The following is an 18,709-nucleotide window of genomic DNA, read 5'->3' on the forward strand; positions in this document are numbered from 1 at the left end:
ATTGCAGACATGCACATTATTAAACACATACACATCTTTCACGTTAGACACAATCAACCTAACTAAGAATGATTTAAAATCAGTGTAAACTCCTGCTTCCCCCCACAATACTAGCTTTCAGGAAACAGACACTCTGATTATCTATCAGTAATTGAGCTACTCAATCTGCGGTCCTGGGTGTAGGGCGTGCAGCAATCCAGACACGCTTCTTACCTTTGCACAGCTTCCTGGATATGCCTCATCCACGTGTTGCGCTCCTCCTTGGAGTTCGTACGGATTTCGTACATTTCAGGTCCTGCAGACGAGGCACTAATCAGGAACATCCCTCTTTCCTCATTGGCTACTTCTCTTACGATAAGCTTCTGAAGACATATCACAGGAGGCTTCTGGTCCTAAACATGAAATGTTCAGAAGAGGTCAGAGATATCAATGCATAAAAATGCAGAGACGTGGCATGGAACTGATATTTACAGTGGCATGGTCCCTCAGGGAAGATCTGACTGGAATGTGCTGCCATGGCTATAATGGTAGACAGTGTGCCCTGCTGATGTGTGCTCACTTGTGCAGTGTTTTCAGTTGGATCCTGCGCAGCTGCTGGGAAGGGTACATGCAGAAGGTCAGTGAGTTGCATGTCATGCCCGCCCATGACTTCCTTTAGCTATCTGCTGGGACTGCTTCTAGATTTGCTCCAAAGGTAATATTCCTCTGGTTTACCTTAGATCCTTCTCTTAATGCTGTATCCCATGTTAGCAGACTAGTCTTCGCTTCAATGATTCAACTCCTCAGATGAAGAACACAGGACCATTCCAAGCTGGAAGGTGGCACTGCTCTTCTCCTCGGGTAACTGAGGGTAACTGCCTCACTGGAGGCTCCATTACACTCCACTGCCTGACTGATCTCCAGTGCACTGCATTCCCCTCACAAATTTCCAGTTCTTAGCACTTTACGCGAGTTCCCCCTGCACTTTCCAATTATTTTTAAAGTGTGCTGAACCATGGACATAGCATTTATCTTGGGCAACCTGGGTATCTTGCAGTATACAAGACCACTTTACAGTACATTACTTGGCACATGTTGCTGGCTTCAGCTGTTGTTTTCAGGGAACGTAGGAGAAAGTGCATCCTCAGACATACCATTCCAAAGTGCCATCTTTCTTGCCAGGTGTTGGCAGTTGCAGCACCCAGATCTAGAGGCCTCTACCCGAGGAAACTAGCAGACGCAGGCATTCACCCTTATCCTCAGGTGGGCAGATGCAGAGACAAAAAACACAGAAAAAGCTTTCTGGGTTTCCGCAGTCATCCACCAACTTTCCTCTATCAGAGGTCTGACTGCATAGTGTCTTCACCATCGTGGGGACAATGCAGGAGGATTGACATGTACATTAATGATAATTCTAGTGCAAGCGGGCCTTTCACTGATATGTGCGGAGTGCCCTGTTTTTTTTAGTGTCACTGCACACCTGGCCCAGTCGCTGCAAGAAACTTTCACAGGGCCATGATGTGCTTCACAAATGGTTCATGCAGGAGATCGTTTTACCAAATATTTTTAACCACACACCGTTATCTTTAAAGGGTACCCCAAATCTAAAATAACTGAAGCCACTTATACTCTGTCACGAGTGGTGCCAAATCTTATACTCTATGGCAGTCAGCGTAGAGCATCAGTGCAGCGCTGGAGCGAAAAGGGGTGTACTGAGCAGTGCTTCGAGACAGTGGCAGCAACAATGAGCTGTGCAGAACCTAGTTGCTACCTGGCGTTCCGTGACCTCCGCCACCACCTGCAATATAGATCTGCTTCTGGCTACAGATACTACCAGATAGCCCCCAGTCTTCACCTTGCAGGCGTGTATATGATAGCTTTAGATGAACATGCTGTCAGCCTATGGGAGGTCCCTGGGATCCTCACAGCAGCAGGCGGGGCAGCACTTATCCTCAAGCCCCCATGCATCATTATTACTGTGAGTTGGGTTGCTTTGTAACTTTTTGCAGGCATTATTATCAACCATTGTGAGCATTGGTGTTGGCCATTTAGTGAACAACCACATGTTAAATGAGCTGCATAAATACAAGCTATTTATTATATTCCGGAGTATAATTGTGTCTAAAATGACTTAGGACATAGTTGTTAGCTCCGTCCACTCCCTCATTTAAGAGGTTACGCAGGAAACATATAGATTCTTATAGAGTTGCAGTAGCCTTTCTTAGTCATTACGTAACAGGAATGAGAAATGTGTTTCACTCTGGAAAGCTGGCCCTCACTATTCTGTGTTGCCAAGGGATCCAACTACCAAAGAGGGGATTTTCCTGTGGGATATAGCAGGGAGAGCCTTGTGCAGTAATTTCATTGGAAATGAGGAGCGTTTGACCACTGCACTGTTGATCTGGCAATTCGACGAAGTGTCCCACAAAAAAATAAGGTTTTGTAAGATGGTTTTGATGAGCAATGACTGTCTAAAGAAAGAGGCCGTTGGCCAAAGGGTGTCTCCACAATTAAGAGGATGTGGTAGCCCAATCAGCAACATTTCACTTTTGGCTCTAGTGAGCTTCAGGAAGTTGGTGCTCATCCAGATTCAACGTCCAGCTGCCCTTTGCAAATGGCAGAAAACTGTTCCTTTTGCCCAGATTTGTAAGCACATCTGCATGCTGCCAACACTGGAATGGAAGAGGAGGTGTTGATTAATGGTTTAATGTATATGTTGAAAATCAAATTTGAGATGGGAGACCCTTAGGGCATTTCACAATCTATTTTACAGAGAGGGATGTTAAAGTTAACTAATCTCATGCGATGCTTTCTGTTTTCGAGGAAGGAGGCAATCCAATTAATGCAAATTCAATAGGCCCCTGCTATGGACTGAAGCCTCTGCAGCAGGGTGGGTTGGTAACTCGTTTCAAAAGCTATGGAGTAGTCTAGGAGGATAAGCATGGAAAAGCTGCCTGAATAGGGCAATTGCAGTGCCTTGTCCCCCACTGACACCAAAGCTGATTCTGTGCTGTGTTGCGGCAGAATCCTCAATGGAGGTGGTTGAGGAGTGGGTTGTCTTTGTATTTCTTGAGCTAGGAAAAGACCACCTTTTCCAAGGATTGTGGGTATCGGGCAGGTAAGGGAGTAGACAGGGATGGGTTTAAGGTGATCAGTATGTCTAGGGTAAAGGAAAGGCTTTTTCAGTAGATGGTTGAGAAAGGAATATTTTAATGGGTTGGGAACCAATCCCGTAGACACGGAGTTGATGAATTTGGATAGCAGTAGTCCCAGAATGGTAGCATTTATAGCCACAATGCATTAAAGCCAGGCATTGCCACATTCTGCAACCTGTACGTCTGTTGTTTTAAGGCAGTGTTATTCAAACTTGTTTAGGCCAAGCCCCCTTTGAGTAAAAATGCTGTTGCTGAGCCCCCCTTGTGCAAAAATATTGCTTCCCCGCCAGATGCCATTTCTGCTCATATTTTCTATTACAAGCAATCAACATATTCTCTTTTGGAAGAGCCTCACACCCCACCACCGCAAACTCTCCGGCCAACTCCACATTTTGAAAACCACTGCTCTAAGGCCTGCTGAAGTGAAATGAGAGTGTTTGTGGGTTGACATTCGAAGCAACAGTTTGCATGATATGATATATGATCGTTTATTTATATAGCACCTATACACAATGTGTTTCAAAGCGCTTCAAGGCAAGGGAGAGAACAAGGGAAAATACAACCACATTCTTACAGGCCATGAACAGTAAGGATGTGAAATTAACTATCGTACTTGGCCTGATGACATTTCAGATAGTGAAAGAGCTAAGACATAGATAAGGAAGGGAGGGGGAGAGTGGGAAGGAAATGGAAACAGACAGGCGACTACCGTGCTAGGCCTGATGACATTTCTGGTAGAGCCGGAGAAAACACAAAAGGTAAGGGAGAGGGGTGCAGAAAGGGAGGGGAGGAACAAAACAAGCGACTATCGTACTAGGCCAATGACGTTTCAGATAGTGCTGGAGGGTGGTGGGGAGGAAAAAAACAGTAATGGGAGGGTGGAGGAAACAGACGAGGTTGCTATCATATTAGGTCCAGGGACAATTCTGATAGAGTAAGAGCATAGAAGAAAGTAAGGGGAGGAGATAGGAAAAGGGAGAAGGGAAAGGAGGAGAGAACAGAGCAGTCAAAAAGAGTGGAGAAGCAAGAGTGGAGAGCGAATACAATTGCAGAAGTCAGTAGTAACACATAATGTTGCAAGCCAGGATACAAGATGAAGGTGGGAACAGCATGATTCAGGGCCACCATGAGTACAAGATGCATAGGAAGTCCAGCATGAGAGTTCAGAAAGAGTGACGCACCGTGAATGAATGGAGTCCATAAAAGTCAAATCCAGCATTGGCCACAAGACGATGATGGTGAAGGAAGGCACCAGTTGGGCGGGGCTTGTTAAGTGGTGAAAAAGAGGAGCAGGAAGGAAGGCACCAGGTGACCGGGGCTTAGGCCAGGTGACCTAGATCCACTTGCACCTGCTCCCCCTCTGCAAAGGAAAAGAAGCTGGAGGGCTCCTTAAGTAGGGAAACAGAGTGGCAAGCAGGAAGCCACCAGGTGGGCGTGGCTTGCTAAGTGGTGAAAAAGGGCGGCAAGCAGGAAGGCACCAGGTGGCCGGGGCTTGCTAAGTGGTGAAAAGAATCAGCAACCAGGAAGGTACCAGTTGGGCGGGGCTTGCTAAGTGGTGAAAAAGAGCGGCAGGCAGGAAGGCACCAGGTGAGCGGGGCTTAGGCCAGGTGACCTAGATCCACTTGCACCTGCTCCCCCTCTGCAAAGGAAAAGAAGCTGGAGGGCTCCTTAAGTAGGGAAACAGAGCGGGAAGCAGGAAGACACCAGGTGGGGGGGCTTGCTAAGTGGTGAAAAAGAGCGGCAGGCAGGAAGGTACCAGGTGGGCGGGGCGTAGGCCAGGTGACCTCGATCCACTTGCACCTACCCCCCATCTAACTGTATGAAGCCTGTTGGTCTCCTGGAAGGGAGGGATAAAGCAACAGTTGTGCAGGGTGTATTTGCATATGATTGACACCATCTCCTCTGCCTTCAGCGCTGTTCTGACAGATAAGGGAGTACCAAGGAGGAGCAGATTGTGGAAAGCATATTAGAGATATATCTGTAAACCAATTTTGCATTATCATGACTATATGTTGGTCACAGTCTAGAATGAGGTCACAAAGACCATTAGCATGCAACTGGTACACATGCCAAAAGTGAGTAAGAAGGAGTTCCTTTTGCATGAAACATTATGCGATTCACGTTTTTTTTCTCCTGCTGAGGGGGAAGGCTGGGCACTTGAGTCGAAAAGTTACAAGCGAGTCTCTGGAGTAGGTAAGACATTAAAGGCTTTGGGATACAATTGATGAATCTTCTGACTAATGGCATGGTGTTGTGGTCATATGTCAGCCACCTGAAACCATTTGTTGATGCAGAATAAAGCTTCTAAGTCATAGCATGTTGACCTGGTAGGTGTCAATAGGCCTGAGAGGGTTATTGACAATTGAGCGATAACTGGTATTGACAGAAGGGAAGATATTGACGATCACATAGATGAAAAAGTCTGAGCATTCTAATGTCATGATTATCAACTGGTATCTCTAATGGCAAAGACCAGGTGTGGCACAGGTTAAGTTAGAAGAGGGAACATGATCACTTAATCTGGTAGCATAGAAAGGAAATGTAGGTATAAAACTACACTGATGCTTGGTAAATTAACATCTTTACGAGGATGGAGAGGCAAATGAAGTTCTGGCTGGAGGACATTTAGAATAAGTAACTCTATAATTTTGGTCAGTCTCTAAAAAACTTGGTGAAAGAGGTAATACAAATGCTGGGAATAAGTTCATGGTAAAATTTAAAAGTGAAGTCATTCAAGATGGCCAGCGGGCTGCATTGTAGAGCCCTCTTATTTTTTCTACAGCAACTGGGGCTTCAGGTTCTGCGTTCAAGCACTACAGTAATCCCTGTCAGGTGCATGGGACACCACAGTGACTAGTGGACATTAAAAGAAGCTTCACCGCCAGTCAAGCACTCTACTTGAGTGAATAGGGCTGCCGAAACCAACACATCGCCAGAGCAGAAGAGCCTTTGGCAAAAGTTCTTATGAGCTTCAGTTGACAACTGTCACTGCAAAGCGAAGAGATTTGGCCCTGGAGAGCCAAATAATAATAATGATAATGATAATGCATTTCTTATATAGTGCTACACACCGATGGGTCTCAGAGCGCGCAAATAACAGAAAACAGTATTATCCCACAGAGTGGTACTCAATTTACCAACCTCGGAAGGATGAAAGGCTGCGTTGACCCTGCCGGGATTCAAACCTGCCACAGCAGGCTGCACACAAATATCAGGGGCGAGTGCTTAGCTCACTGTGTTATCTGACCGCCCTATCAGCTGAAAAACCTATATTGACGACATGCTGACTAATCTAGCAAACAGTGCAAGGCAGTACCTCAGTTCACTGAACATTGCACCATACAAGTCACGTGCCACAGGCCAGTAGCATCCAGCAGCCTACTTAATGCCTGGCATCGAGTGAAGGGGGGAACCCAAGACACGCATACATCCAAGGAATGGATTGTATCTGTACTGTCTGTACTGAACCCAGTCTGATTCTGTTCAGGTGGCAGCCTAGCACCAGAAGGCAGAACATTGAGAAAGAGTGAAGTACAATTGAGAACATGTACAAATATATGAAATTAAGACATTTTTAAACATTTTTAAACATGGGTGCTAAAATAAGAAATTAAGCTAATGGGCACCTTTCTACAAATGTAATACAGAAAAATAGAGACACAATTAAATGGAGAAATTAGGAACCCAGAACAGAATTGTAAATGTCAATGTGTCTGCTAAAAGTAATAACAGTATGGTTAGGTGTAATGAGTGAGGGCATTCTGTTGAGGCTGTTCTCAGTGGCATGGTGCCAGTGAGTTAAAGCAAGTGAAAGAGTATAGTTAACATACAAGTGAGTGATTGATGATATGATATGCATGTAGTAAGAGCGAGAGAGGAAACTGGAGTGATTCTGCCTATAGTGGAAAGATATTTACCATAACACGGAAGAGGTAGCGCACATAAAGAACAGATAGAGGACATAGGTAAGGTCATATTAAAGGTGACACAGAGAAAAGATGGACCAAGTGCAGAGGAAAGACAAGCTTCAGAAGGGGGCAGAGCTCAGTCAGTGTACAGATTGCGTCAGGTTGTTGATATTATAGCAAGCTCCATATTGATGAGGTTGGTTCCTAACATTACATCTGTGATGAACACAAGTCTTGGCAACAACAAAATCATTGTGTTTCTTTGAAACAACCATGAATCAATGCATGCACAGAATACTGTGTTTGTTTACTCTGTGTAGAATACTCACAACGGCAGCAAAAATAAACTTTTGGTCCTTTTCTTGTAAAAATAAGAGTACATCATTAAGAAGCAAAGCCGAGATATCTAAAAAAAAGAAAATGCTGATTACAACAAAGCTTGATCTATAAAATACACATACATAGACTCAACCATTGTAGAAGTTCATAAAATAAAAACATTATTAAGATGTTTACACATCTTTGCTGCAATTGAAGAGCAGGCAATTACTACTGCTGTACTGTTACAAAGGCAAATAAATAATGGAGATTTAAAATCAGAACAATGACACCAGAATTATTATCTGCTGATAGTCCAACATTTAGCCTAATCATTGTTAGCAGTAGGACTGGTTAAAATTGAAAATGTTATCTTTTAAATGTGACACAATGCATCCTGTATAGCACTGAGACTGTGAATGTATAATCTATACACTTTAATTGATTTAAAACCATATGTTTTGTGCAAAACATCCATTAGTCAGTTCTCATTAAAGCAATAATTTCTGGATCTCTAGTAACATACCCCCTAGGTCAATGCATTTCAGATAAGCAGAGCAGCCATGTTTATTCAAGTCGGGCCTCATTACGAGATTGGAGGCAGCCATGGTGCTATAAGCACCATGGCTGCCCCCAAAGTCGGGTCCGGGTAGTCGGTATGAGGACTTACCGGGTCATTCCAACCTTGGAGGACCCGGTAAGTCCCCATTCCGAAAACCATTCCCCATTCCCATTCGAGCCCCCATAGGGCTCAATGGGAATGGGGAAGGAGCTAATAACGGGCCCGCAAATAGCGGGCCCGTTATTAGCTCCCTCGTCCTTTAGCTGCTCCCGCTAAGGGCGGCTGGTAAAACCAGCCACCCTTAGCGGGAGCCACTAAGGGACCTCGTAAAACCAGCTGCCCTTAGTGGGAGCCACTAAGGGACCTCGGAATGCGGTGGTAGGGGGTTAACGGCACCGGCATCCTTACTGGTGCCGTTAACACCCTACCGCCGTACTCGTAATGAGGCCCAATGGGTCTTGAGATCGATCTCAAAATTAACATGAAAATACAAATATCTTGAGTTAAAATCCTGCTACAATACAGTCTTACATTTGTAAGTCCAGTTTCAGAAAACTATTTAGTTGATAAATGGTAATTTAACTCACACGTTAAATGCATTTTCAGATACAGATGCAGTAAGAGGTTCTATTAAGCCTGACCTTTGAAAGCATTAAGTCCCATGAAAAATATACACCTGTCCTATTAGACCTTAGGTTTTGAAGAATATGTTTTAAAATAATCATTTAATCAAGTTAAATATGCTACTAAGCAACAGAAGGCTTATATGGCTAATGAGCAGGCCACATATATGAAACTTAACGCATGTAAGCAGAAGCCAACTTTAAATGTACACAGAGCCAGTGAACATTGGAAAAAAGGTGTTCATCTGCAAAATGAATGCAGTTCTGAATTCAGCTGAAAAAGGCAAATAAAATCCATATCATGGAGTCTTTTAAAATGTATACTATGTGCACAATCATTATATACTGATAACTCCATTATGGACAAAATAAAAAAAACACGTTATATGCCTAAATTCAGAACATTAATATGGCTTAAAATATGTAACTATCCCCAATACGACAAGTTCCTGTAAGGAATTATATAAAAACAGAATATTTCAGCTCCGTATCAGTTCCCACTCCTGGGGTACAGGGGGTGTAGGTTGCAGCAGATACATACCCCTTACGACACATCAAATTCAGAGGACCATTGGACCTACACAGGGGAGGGACCATGTGGGTGTGAGAGAGAAAAGGAAACCAATCCCAAGGCCCACCCTATCATAAATGTAGTTTCAAATGATGCTATGTGAGCATAAAACGTGATGGTCAAGTGAGAAATGAAGGAAACAAAAATGAATTAGATATGTTTTCCCATTGCCTATGGACGTACACCGAATTTGGCTGACGGAACCTATGCCAAAATTTCAGAATGGATGGAGGACTGGGCCCTGAAAGATTTACTAACTTAGCCAGAGCACAGGAACACCTTCTTATCTGAATGCAAAGGGTATAAGGAGAATCAGATGCTCTGGATACCCTGTGCCTTTCTACCTTCAGTGTCCACCAAAATGGGGCCCTGAGCCATCCCAGATGTGTCATTCCTGTGCATGTGATTTAATTCAACAAACCAAACTCATGCATTCCTTCCTACCTCACTGTAATAAAATAATTCCCTTAGCAAAATAACTCCATAGAATAATTCCTGCAGGATTCAAACTAAGGGTGGATAGTGGATTCTGACAGGAAATGTGATTTTAAAAACCTGGATTCAACGAGTTTCATTCCCTGACAACCTCTCTTCCCTTTTAAAAGGAAACACCATTTAAAAGATATCCTTTCATTTCTCAAAGATAAAATAAATCCAAGTGAAGTTCATTTTAGGTTCTGGATATAGTATAAGTATGTTGTGATAGAATTTCTTTTGCTCAGCCCAATAGACTGTTCCGCACGTATTTGCAATTGCTTGCTTAAATCATAATTGCCAATTGTTTCTTTTGTACCCATGTGACTACTTATTTGCAAACAGTATTCAGATGTGAATGATATAGTAAAATACATGAGCACATTTTCTAGAATAATCATTCATATTGGTTTTCCAATATTTGTGCTAATATGTCAAGTAAACAGGATAATATATGTCACATTAAAATGTTAGTGAGACAGAAGTAGACAGTCCACAGTGTGTTAATTGCCATTGGGCCTCACTCATTACACGGTAGGCGGTAAGGGTTTACCGGTACCGGTATTTTACCGGTATCGGTAAACCCTTACCGCCTTACTACGAGGTCCCTTTGCGGGTTGGGGAATTTAACGCCTGCTTTTTGCAGGCGTTAAAAACCAACCCGCAAAGGGACCAGGGAGCTAATTACGGTACCGCAATTTGCGGTGCCGTAATTAGCACCTTCCCCATTCCCATTATGCCCTATGGGGCAAAAATGGGAATGGGGAAGGGCAATGGGGGAAGGGGGAATTACCGCCCCACCAACCTTGGAATTGGGCGGTAATTCCCCTTTCCACCAAGGCGGTGCCGGTATTTTACCGGCATGTACCAAGGTGCGAATAGCACCTTGGTCCACCGCCATCCGTGTAATGAGGCCCATTGTGGTCTAAATGTGTTTAGGGTTTTATGGTGACTTTTCAGCATTGTGTTTTTGTGGACCACATGTAATTTTCATGATTTCATATTTTAATTAAAACAAAATTATTTTGTTTAAAACAGCCTGCTTTTGTTATAGATTGTGGGTCTATCTATATATAAAAAGGGAATTTTGTGGATATTGGTGTATGTCTGTTCGAAATGATCAGCATACTTCCCAACATGCTACAAACCTGAAATCTGGCATGTGGGTAGGTTCCATGGTGTAGACAATGTAAACAGTATAGAATGTACATTTTTCTAATTTTGTTCTTTTTTTAAATCTTTTTATTTTTTTAAGCGGTCTGCAAAGCTTACATGTGTGTGTGTGTGTGTGTGACTGTTCGAAATGTTCAGCATACTTCCCAACATGCTACAAACCTGAAATGTGGCATGCCGGTGCATTCCATAGTGTAGACAATGTAAAAAGTATAACATGTAAATGTTTCAAATGTTGTTCTTTTTTTAAAGCTTTTTATTTTTTTAAGTGATCTGCAATGCTTGGGTATGTGTGTGTCTGTTCAAAATGTTCAGCATACATCCCAACATGCTACAAACCTGAAATCTGGCATGTGGGTAGGTTCCATGGTGTAGACAATGTAAAAAGTATAAAATATAAATATACCATTGCCTATTTTTTGTTGTTGTAGGAATTACTGTGTGAAGCACAGGTACAACTGCTAATTCACTATAAAAGTAAATATATAGTCTATGGAAATAATTTTACAATGTATGCCCTTGAACACAATCTCATGTTACGATTTTCTGAAACAGGGCACACAGAAATATTTAACACGTGAAATCCTGCATCCAGCTTATCAACCATTTCTGAGTATGGGCTGTGAAGAATATCATAGGTTACTCCTTAACTACTGCCTCCTGCAGTACAGGAGGACTCTGGGAAGCACCAGGCATCTGATTTGTTTTCAATTCTCTTAAGGATCTAAAAGATCATCCTGACTCTATGCTACCCAGGTATAAGTATTGCTCTTACTCCTGCCCAGTTCTGCTAGAATTCCTAATAATGTGAGAGCTGCCTGCTGCTTTTTAATATTACAGACCGAGCTGGGTACCTGTTTTACCTACTTCTAAGCACCCTGGTTGTAGGGGGAATGCCTAAAAGTGTAAATATATTGGCAGTGCCCACAGATGCACAAAGATAACTTGCAGGATAAGATAATGCGAGTAATTAGGGAATAATATAACGCCCAGTAAAGGAATTCCACATGCGGGTAGCTGATATTATCTACTTGCAAAGCACAGTTGACATTCTGTGCTTGAGGAGAAAGGACCTACTTCCTGGCTTTCTACTTGATTGGATTTTGCTGCGAGTGGATTGACTCGACTTGGAGGCGTGGTTACCACAACAAAATCTCGAGTGCCCCGAGCACCAGTGAAGTACTTGCAAAGCACAGTTGGCATGCAGTTAGGAGTCAAGAGGAGGAGGAGGGCACGGACCTGGTTGGACTTAACTTTCTCCTGCATTGTGCTCAGTGCCATATTGTATGCACATTTGAGAAAGGAGCATATGCGTACTAAAGCCTGTCTTCAAAACACGCATTGGCAAGGTTGACTGTTTGCTGGCACACTATTCTAAAATGACTGCATTTTTTCCTGTAACTAGAGTGGCTTTAACCTCTGGGCGGGTTATACCTTTATACTCCCTACAGTGAGCTCGCCTACCATCACTGCTGGGTTTGACAATGATAATTCACTGTTAAACCTTTGCTTAAACTTACAGAGGGGGTCTTGAGGGAGCCTTGTGTGATCTTTTATCGTCCCGTGGAGAGTGAAAGTATGCTAGGGGACCTCTCCTCCCTGCCTCCTTAACCAATTAAAACAATCTGGCACTCAGGTGCAGGCGTAGTGCCCATCCCTGCGGATATGAGCATGGTGCCTTCTGTTAAAGTCGTTGGCCTGGAACCTCTCCTTCTACTACACTGCGAAATGTTTATGCACAGGAGACGCAATGGGAAACAGAAAAAGAAGCTCTCTGCAGTCTCTTCTCTGGTGTTATAATCTAAGAAGAACTCTGTGTCTCTTGCTGAAACCAGCTCTGCAGACATTATCTGCATAGTGCAGGATACGTGCTTCACTCTCTCTATTCCCGAGACCATGAGCATCGAGCAACTTTGCAATGCCCTCCTGGGGGGAACACTGGATAATTTGTTGCAAGCACCGGAGAAAGATCTGAAGGATGTTCAGCATCCAGCTGTGCTACCCGACACTTCCAACAAGGATAGCCTCAGGGGAGTTAGCAGAGTGGGTAGCAGTCATGCCGTTGTTGAGTGCAGTGCAGGCACACAGTACGACATTACATCTTGTCTGCTGGAAAAATCCTCTACCGGTTCCGTCTTCCCTATTGAATGCCCCCTTGCTGCGCTGGATCCCAATGCCTGCCCATTTCCCCATGCTGTATTACATCCTGTAGATCACATTAGAAAAACATTAGACCTAATTGTCAATCGGCTCAAAATCACAGAATGGCACGAGCCCTTTTCTTAATCGCTCTCAGACATTGGAATAGTTGCATCGAATACCTACTCTCAATATCATTGCCTCCAGTGACATTGAAAGTATTGAACTCTCTGACATATAGTGTTACTAACTGGGTTATTATTAGGTTTGTGTCCCCGATTATTGCTGAAAGAATTCGTTACATTCTCCCTCTATGTCTGCTCTGGGCTTTGATTTGTTGGTTTTCGTTTGCATCAACAACCTGTGCCCTTTTTTCTGACTCTATATTCTTTGGAAGGCAGGAGAGCACCTGTTGGGACGCAGTGAACCACAGTCAATCCAATTACTTACCGAAATTCTGCACCTTTGAAAACTTATAACATTGCAGTCTTTGGCATTGGTCGTGGGAACTTGGGCATCACCTAATGGGGAAATGTCTAAGCCTTGAACAGAGAGCTTGGCTGATTCTTTTAACCTACTATCTTGGAATACACATGATTACTGCTCTTTTTTAATTAATCCGGTGGGTCTGAAGGCCCTTCTTGCTGCTGACTTGTTTTTCCTGCAAGAGACTTGGCTGTTTGATTTTACTTCAGATGGTTACAATGTGATTTCTCAACTTACAGTACCTTCTTGAGGTGGCTGCCCTAAGGGAGTTCTATGCATTGGCACCAAATCTCACTTCACTCTAAAATAATTGTGTAAGAGGAACATGCACACTAACTTCCTTTGTGCTGTAATGGAAAATGTCCCTGTAGCTGGCATCCATACCCTGGTAGTGACTTTATTTGCCCCCCCCCCATGGTGTATTTACTGATCAACTGCTGGTCTGTGTCACTGACACCCTGCTTGATTGGAGGTTGTTATTCCCTCGTGGTGGTGTTGTGGTGGTGGGTGACTTTAATGGCTATTGTGACCAACGTAGTGACTCCATGAATGTGAATTTTGTGGTGATGTATCGGATATTGTGGGTCAGAGTGAGGCTTGTTACCTGACCAGTCTGCTAAGGAAAGGCTGTGTATGGCTCGATGAGCTGGCGGAATTCGATCTGTTGCCCGTCTGTATTAGTCAGACCTCGGCACAATCATTGGCAACCTGGAGTAATGGAAAGACTTCATCTTGTATAGACTACATTTTTGTAAATTTCCCCATATGTTTTTGTGTCTTGGAATTGGTTATTAATCTTACATCTCTTAGCGATCGTGCAGTCCTGCATGTTGCCTATAAAGAAACTCCCCCATAGTAAAAGCATCTGTTAACGCGCAAGGTAATATAATTATCTGGACTGGGGCCAATATTACACGTATAAATCAGTCCTTGGTAACCTGTGGATATTCCCCATAAGATCTAATATGCTCTAACCAATGAGATATTAAAATGTTGTTGAACAACGTTTGGCCAACATATCAGAATCTGCTTGTTTGTCAATCTGCCAAATCCCATGTGTCGCTCTTTGACCTGGCCATACACAGGGTTAAAAAGAATATTGCACGCTGCAGTGAGGTAGACTGTTCAAAATCTCAGAGAAAGAAAAAAGAACATACATCTTGGCGTTGCACTCTCATTATAAAAACTGGGTGCAGGGATATAGGTTCGGTCTCCAGAGCTCTTACTGGAAGATGATACAGGCACTATTGAAAATACATGACTCAAAAAAATGTTGGTACATATTCCATACCTTCATGTCAGGCGAGTCCTCCAATGACGTTTGTGCCAATATCTGAAGATCTGTGAGGCTCCCACATTGTGAGCACGTATTGCGACAGTTCGCTGATATCATCTGACCCAGCTAAATTCACTATGGCAATTATCTGTGAACCTATTGTTTGTGACCTAGAAGTTATTACTCTCATCATTAGCAAGATTAGGGCATCCAGAGCTCCTTGCTCGGACAGGATAGCTAATGCTGTGGTTAAAAGAAATCCCCTTTTCTGCGCTCGCCTTCTTCATTAATTATTTACATATGTCATCAAAATTGGTGACTTTCCTAGAAGCTGGCATGAATTCATATTGGTCCCTGTACATAAAAAGGGTCTGCGCTAGGATCCTAATCATTTTCGTCTGCTGGCTATGCTGGACTCCAGTGGGAACATCATTGCTGCTATGTTATTGAAACAAGTGCATCTGTGTGTGGGGTCGGCTTATTCAATCAAGCGCCAGCAGACTGCATTCAGAAAAGGCTGCAATACCATTCATAGTATATGGGCCTTGCAGCTGTTAATGTCAGATGCCCTTTGTCATGCGGACAGTCGCCTATATCTCTGTTTTGTAGACTATAAGGTGGCTTTCTATATTGTATCCCGACCAAGACTCTGGGATAAATTGCAGCGCTGGGGCATTGACCTATATGTTATATTTTATCAAACCTTTACACTCAGACCCCTCAGTAACAATTAGACTGACTCAGGAGGGTTATACATCGAAGACATTCGCAAGTAACATTGGCCTTAAACAGGGCTGCGTGCTGACGGCCCTCCATTTTTAAATTCATTTTTAAAATGAATTTAAATTCATACATGGCTGATATGGACAAGGCAATACAGACCACTTGCAACTTTCCCCCTAAATTCAGCAACAAGAGCCCAACATGGCTCTTATACGCTGATGATACAGTACTGCTTGAACAAACACCTTATCAGTCCGTAGCATTCCTTGGATGCTCTCTACTTGCATGCAACTACTAACAAACTAAAAATAAACTTGAGCAAAACCAAAGTTATGGTGGTTGGAAAGATAGCACTTACGCTCCCTTCCTTCGGCATATGGGGGGAGAGTACCTTGAAATGGTGGACAGCTATATCTACCTGGGGTTGCCGGTGAGGAATATCACCTCACTTGGTTTTTATACAGAGATGTTCCCTTCCAAGACTATCAGGAAGTGGCAGCCAATCAAGAGCGCCATGCATGAGCAGGGTGGCCATTCAATCGAAGGACTTTTTGAGGTGTACTGCAAATGTATTTTACCTGGGATTCATTATGGTTTAGAGGTGTTGCCCGCTCGATATGTGAGCTGAATTGACAAAGCTGACAGGAAGATATTGCGCTCTCTGCTTGGTTTGCCCGTTGCAGCTCCAGTGGAAGCAATGAGACTGGAACTAGGAGAACCTTCCCTCCTCTCCCTTTGGAAGTTTGAAAGATGCACATTGTTGATCAAAATTAATTTGGTTGCTGGTTCTGTCTCATTACTATTGGGTCCTACTATTGTACATGCCCGACTAAGGCCTGGTAACCGTGCCTACGGAGATCTGCTAGCACTGTGCTAGTCTTGGGGACTTAGGCATGGCTCATCCTGTGTAGAGTGAAGATCCTGCGTTTATGATTAAACTGAAAGACAAGACACTAGTGTTGGGCCGTCTGCAAACACTAACTACACTGTCTGAAAAGAAGCGGCATGTACAGTATACCATGCAGGGCTCTTTCTCTGATATCCCTCGTGTATACCTTATTCAGTTACGCAATCCTGCTTTGATACGTTTCATCCTTTACCTGCGTCTTAAAATCCTTCCTGTATGGGAGTACACTGGTGCATGGAAGGGTATCCCATGAGACACTAGTCTTTGCAGGCATAGTATTGAGACTGCCAGACATTTTCTGACCAAGTGCCCTAAGCTGACGGATTACTGGGGAACGTTGAGACCCACAAGTAGACCGGGATGCGATCAGTGCTGGGCTACTCGTTACTGTGCTGAATCATTGGTAATTACTGCCACTGGGCTTTACTCTTGGGAACAGGTCTTAAAACCGCTAAGCTCATAGATTTTAGATGAGCAGCTTTGTATTTTTCTATGTTTTATATGAGTGATGTAATGTAACCTGATTTTACTGGGCAGAAATATCGTATTTAAGATTGTGCCTTTTATTATGTATTTGTCAAAGTATTTATGCTTGACTGAGTGTAAAAGGCTTGCTTGTACGAGCAATATACATGAAAATAAAAAATAAAAGATATTATCTACTGGTGTTTAGATTTTGTTCATAATCTAAAAGATTTATGGAGTTTGAAGTGCATTAGAAGAGTTCTGATGTTATTTTTGGTGGATCTAGGTTGTGGTGGGTATCACTGCTAAACAAATGGGTCTGTGCAAACGAAGGATAAATGAATGGGTAGAAGACGGAAAATACTTAGGGGTAGATTTGTTTCCACCCAGAAGCTCCCTACTTTACTAACGGGATATACAGGTTTCGATAGGTATTGGTTATCCTTCAATAACTATAACTGGGCCTTGCTTTCAGGAAGCACATTTAGTGATCATAGATGCAGACACACATCTATTTAGACCCACAGCATATTACAGCATGGAATGGGCAATTACCCTGCATAAAAAAGAAAATCAGTCCACACTCAATTTTTTTTACTGTAGCATTTTCTAAGCATATTTCATTGAGTCAAAGGTGCGAGAAAAAGCCAAATTGTAAGAGAAGGGATCACGGTGCTATGGGGTGGGTGTATGCCCAAGGGAAGAAGAGACCTAAGGTGCAAGAGAGGAAAAAAGAGTATTGTAAAGACTGGTAGGGGGTGTCTGTACTTCTGCTCTCTATATGGTAGAGGAGAGGCACAGAAGACCCCAGCCAAGATTCTCTATAAGGTAGCAATGGACGAGCAATCAAGGCCTAGCTTCTCATGAGGTGATGCAGGCTGGTTCTTAAGTACAGTGTAGTCCCCGAACCCCCACAAAGGAATGTCCACACACTGTATTACTGAAAACACAGTCTTTATATAATTAGTATTCAAATGTATGTACACGATCCCAATAAAGCACTTTGTACTCGGAAGTCAATAATGATAAATATATACAATTCTAAAGTGGTACCACCAATGTTATCAAATCTCATTAAAGTGCCTCAACTGTACGGTTAAAATGTCACACATATTAATAACGAGGAAACCAGCAATAGAGATAGGCAGGAGCGTAAGATGGTTGAAACAATAGGCAGAATACTGACCCCTACCGCTAGGCACAGTTCTGTGTGGAGATCCCCCCACCTGGGCAACCTGTAAATAAAGATATATAGCACAAGCCCAGTCCATGTAATGTTCAATACTCTTATTTCCTCCTATTAAGGTTTTACCCCCCCAATGTACCTGGTGGAGTAGAGTTCTCCGAAGAGGCGTCGACTGATCCTTCTTGAGTGACTCCCTTTAAAGCAGGAGCCACGGATCGTCGAGAGGCATCGAGGAACTCGGCGTTCAGTGTTGGGGAATCGATGGCCCTTCTTCAGTGTCCTCCCTTTAAGGCAGGAGTCACGGGTTGTCGAACGTCCGACGGCGAACAGGTGGAACTACGGCAGTGAAGTGGCAGCTTCGTTCCTAGCGGTGCTTGTCGACAACAGAGTGTTGGCGTCCTGCAAGGAAGAGGCGTGCGGGGCACCTCGGTGACGATAGTTCTGGACCGCAAAGAGATGATGAAGAACTGTGGCCCAGCAAGGGCATCGAGTCCTCGGCGTCTCTGTGGTCCTTAGGTGGCGGGAAACCCACCGGCGGATGCTCCTCGGCGCGCCGACGGTCGGGCCTTCTCCAGCGGGATAAAGCGGGCGACGATGCAGACGAGAGCATCCAATGATCAAAGGAAGTTCTTAGGCAAACAGGAGCATGGTGGCTCTGGTCGGCGACGGTTGTCGTCCACGGTGGCGTACAACAGTCCAGGTGCTTCTCTTTGTGATTCCGCGGCAGTCCCTGTCTCGGGTCGGCAGCCTGTCGAAGGTCTGTC

At 43.7% G+C, this 18,709-nt stretch overlaps 1 protein-coding gene across 6 annotated transcripts in view; it reads right to left on the bottom strand.

Moving 5' to 3' along the window:
- The window catches only part of ARHGEF28 (Rho guanine nucleotide exchange factor 28), a 1,591,074-nt gene that overhangs the window by 153,127 nt on the left and 1,419,238 nt on the right, over positions 1–18,709 (bottom strand). For all 6 annotated transcript variants that reach the window (XM_069627491.1, XM_069627492.1, XM_069627490.1 and 3 more), the window contains 2 exons: positions 7,372–7,448; positions 214–392 (listed from right to left, as the gene is read on the bottom strand). In XM_069627491.1, the coding sequence (XP_069483592.1) occupies positions 214–392; positions 7,372–7,448 (256 nt within the window). The remainder of the gene's footprint in view (positions 1–213; positions 393–7,371; positions 7,449–18,709) is intronic.

This window comes from Ambystoma mexicanum, chromosome 6p (assembly GCF_040938575.1).
Source record: "Ambystoma mexicanum isolate Mex_15411 chromosome 6p, UKY_AmexF1_1, whole genome shotgun sequence".
Lineage (NCBI taxonomy): Eukaryota > Metazoa > Chordata > Amphibia > Caudata > Ambystomatidae > Ambystoma > Ambystoma mexicanum.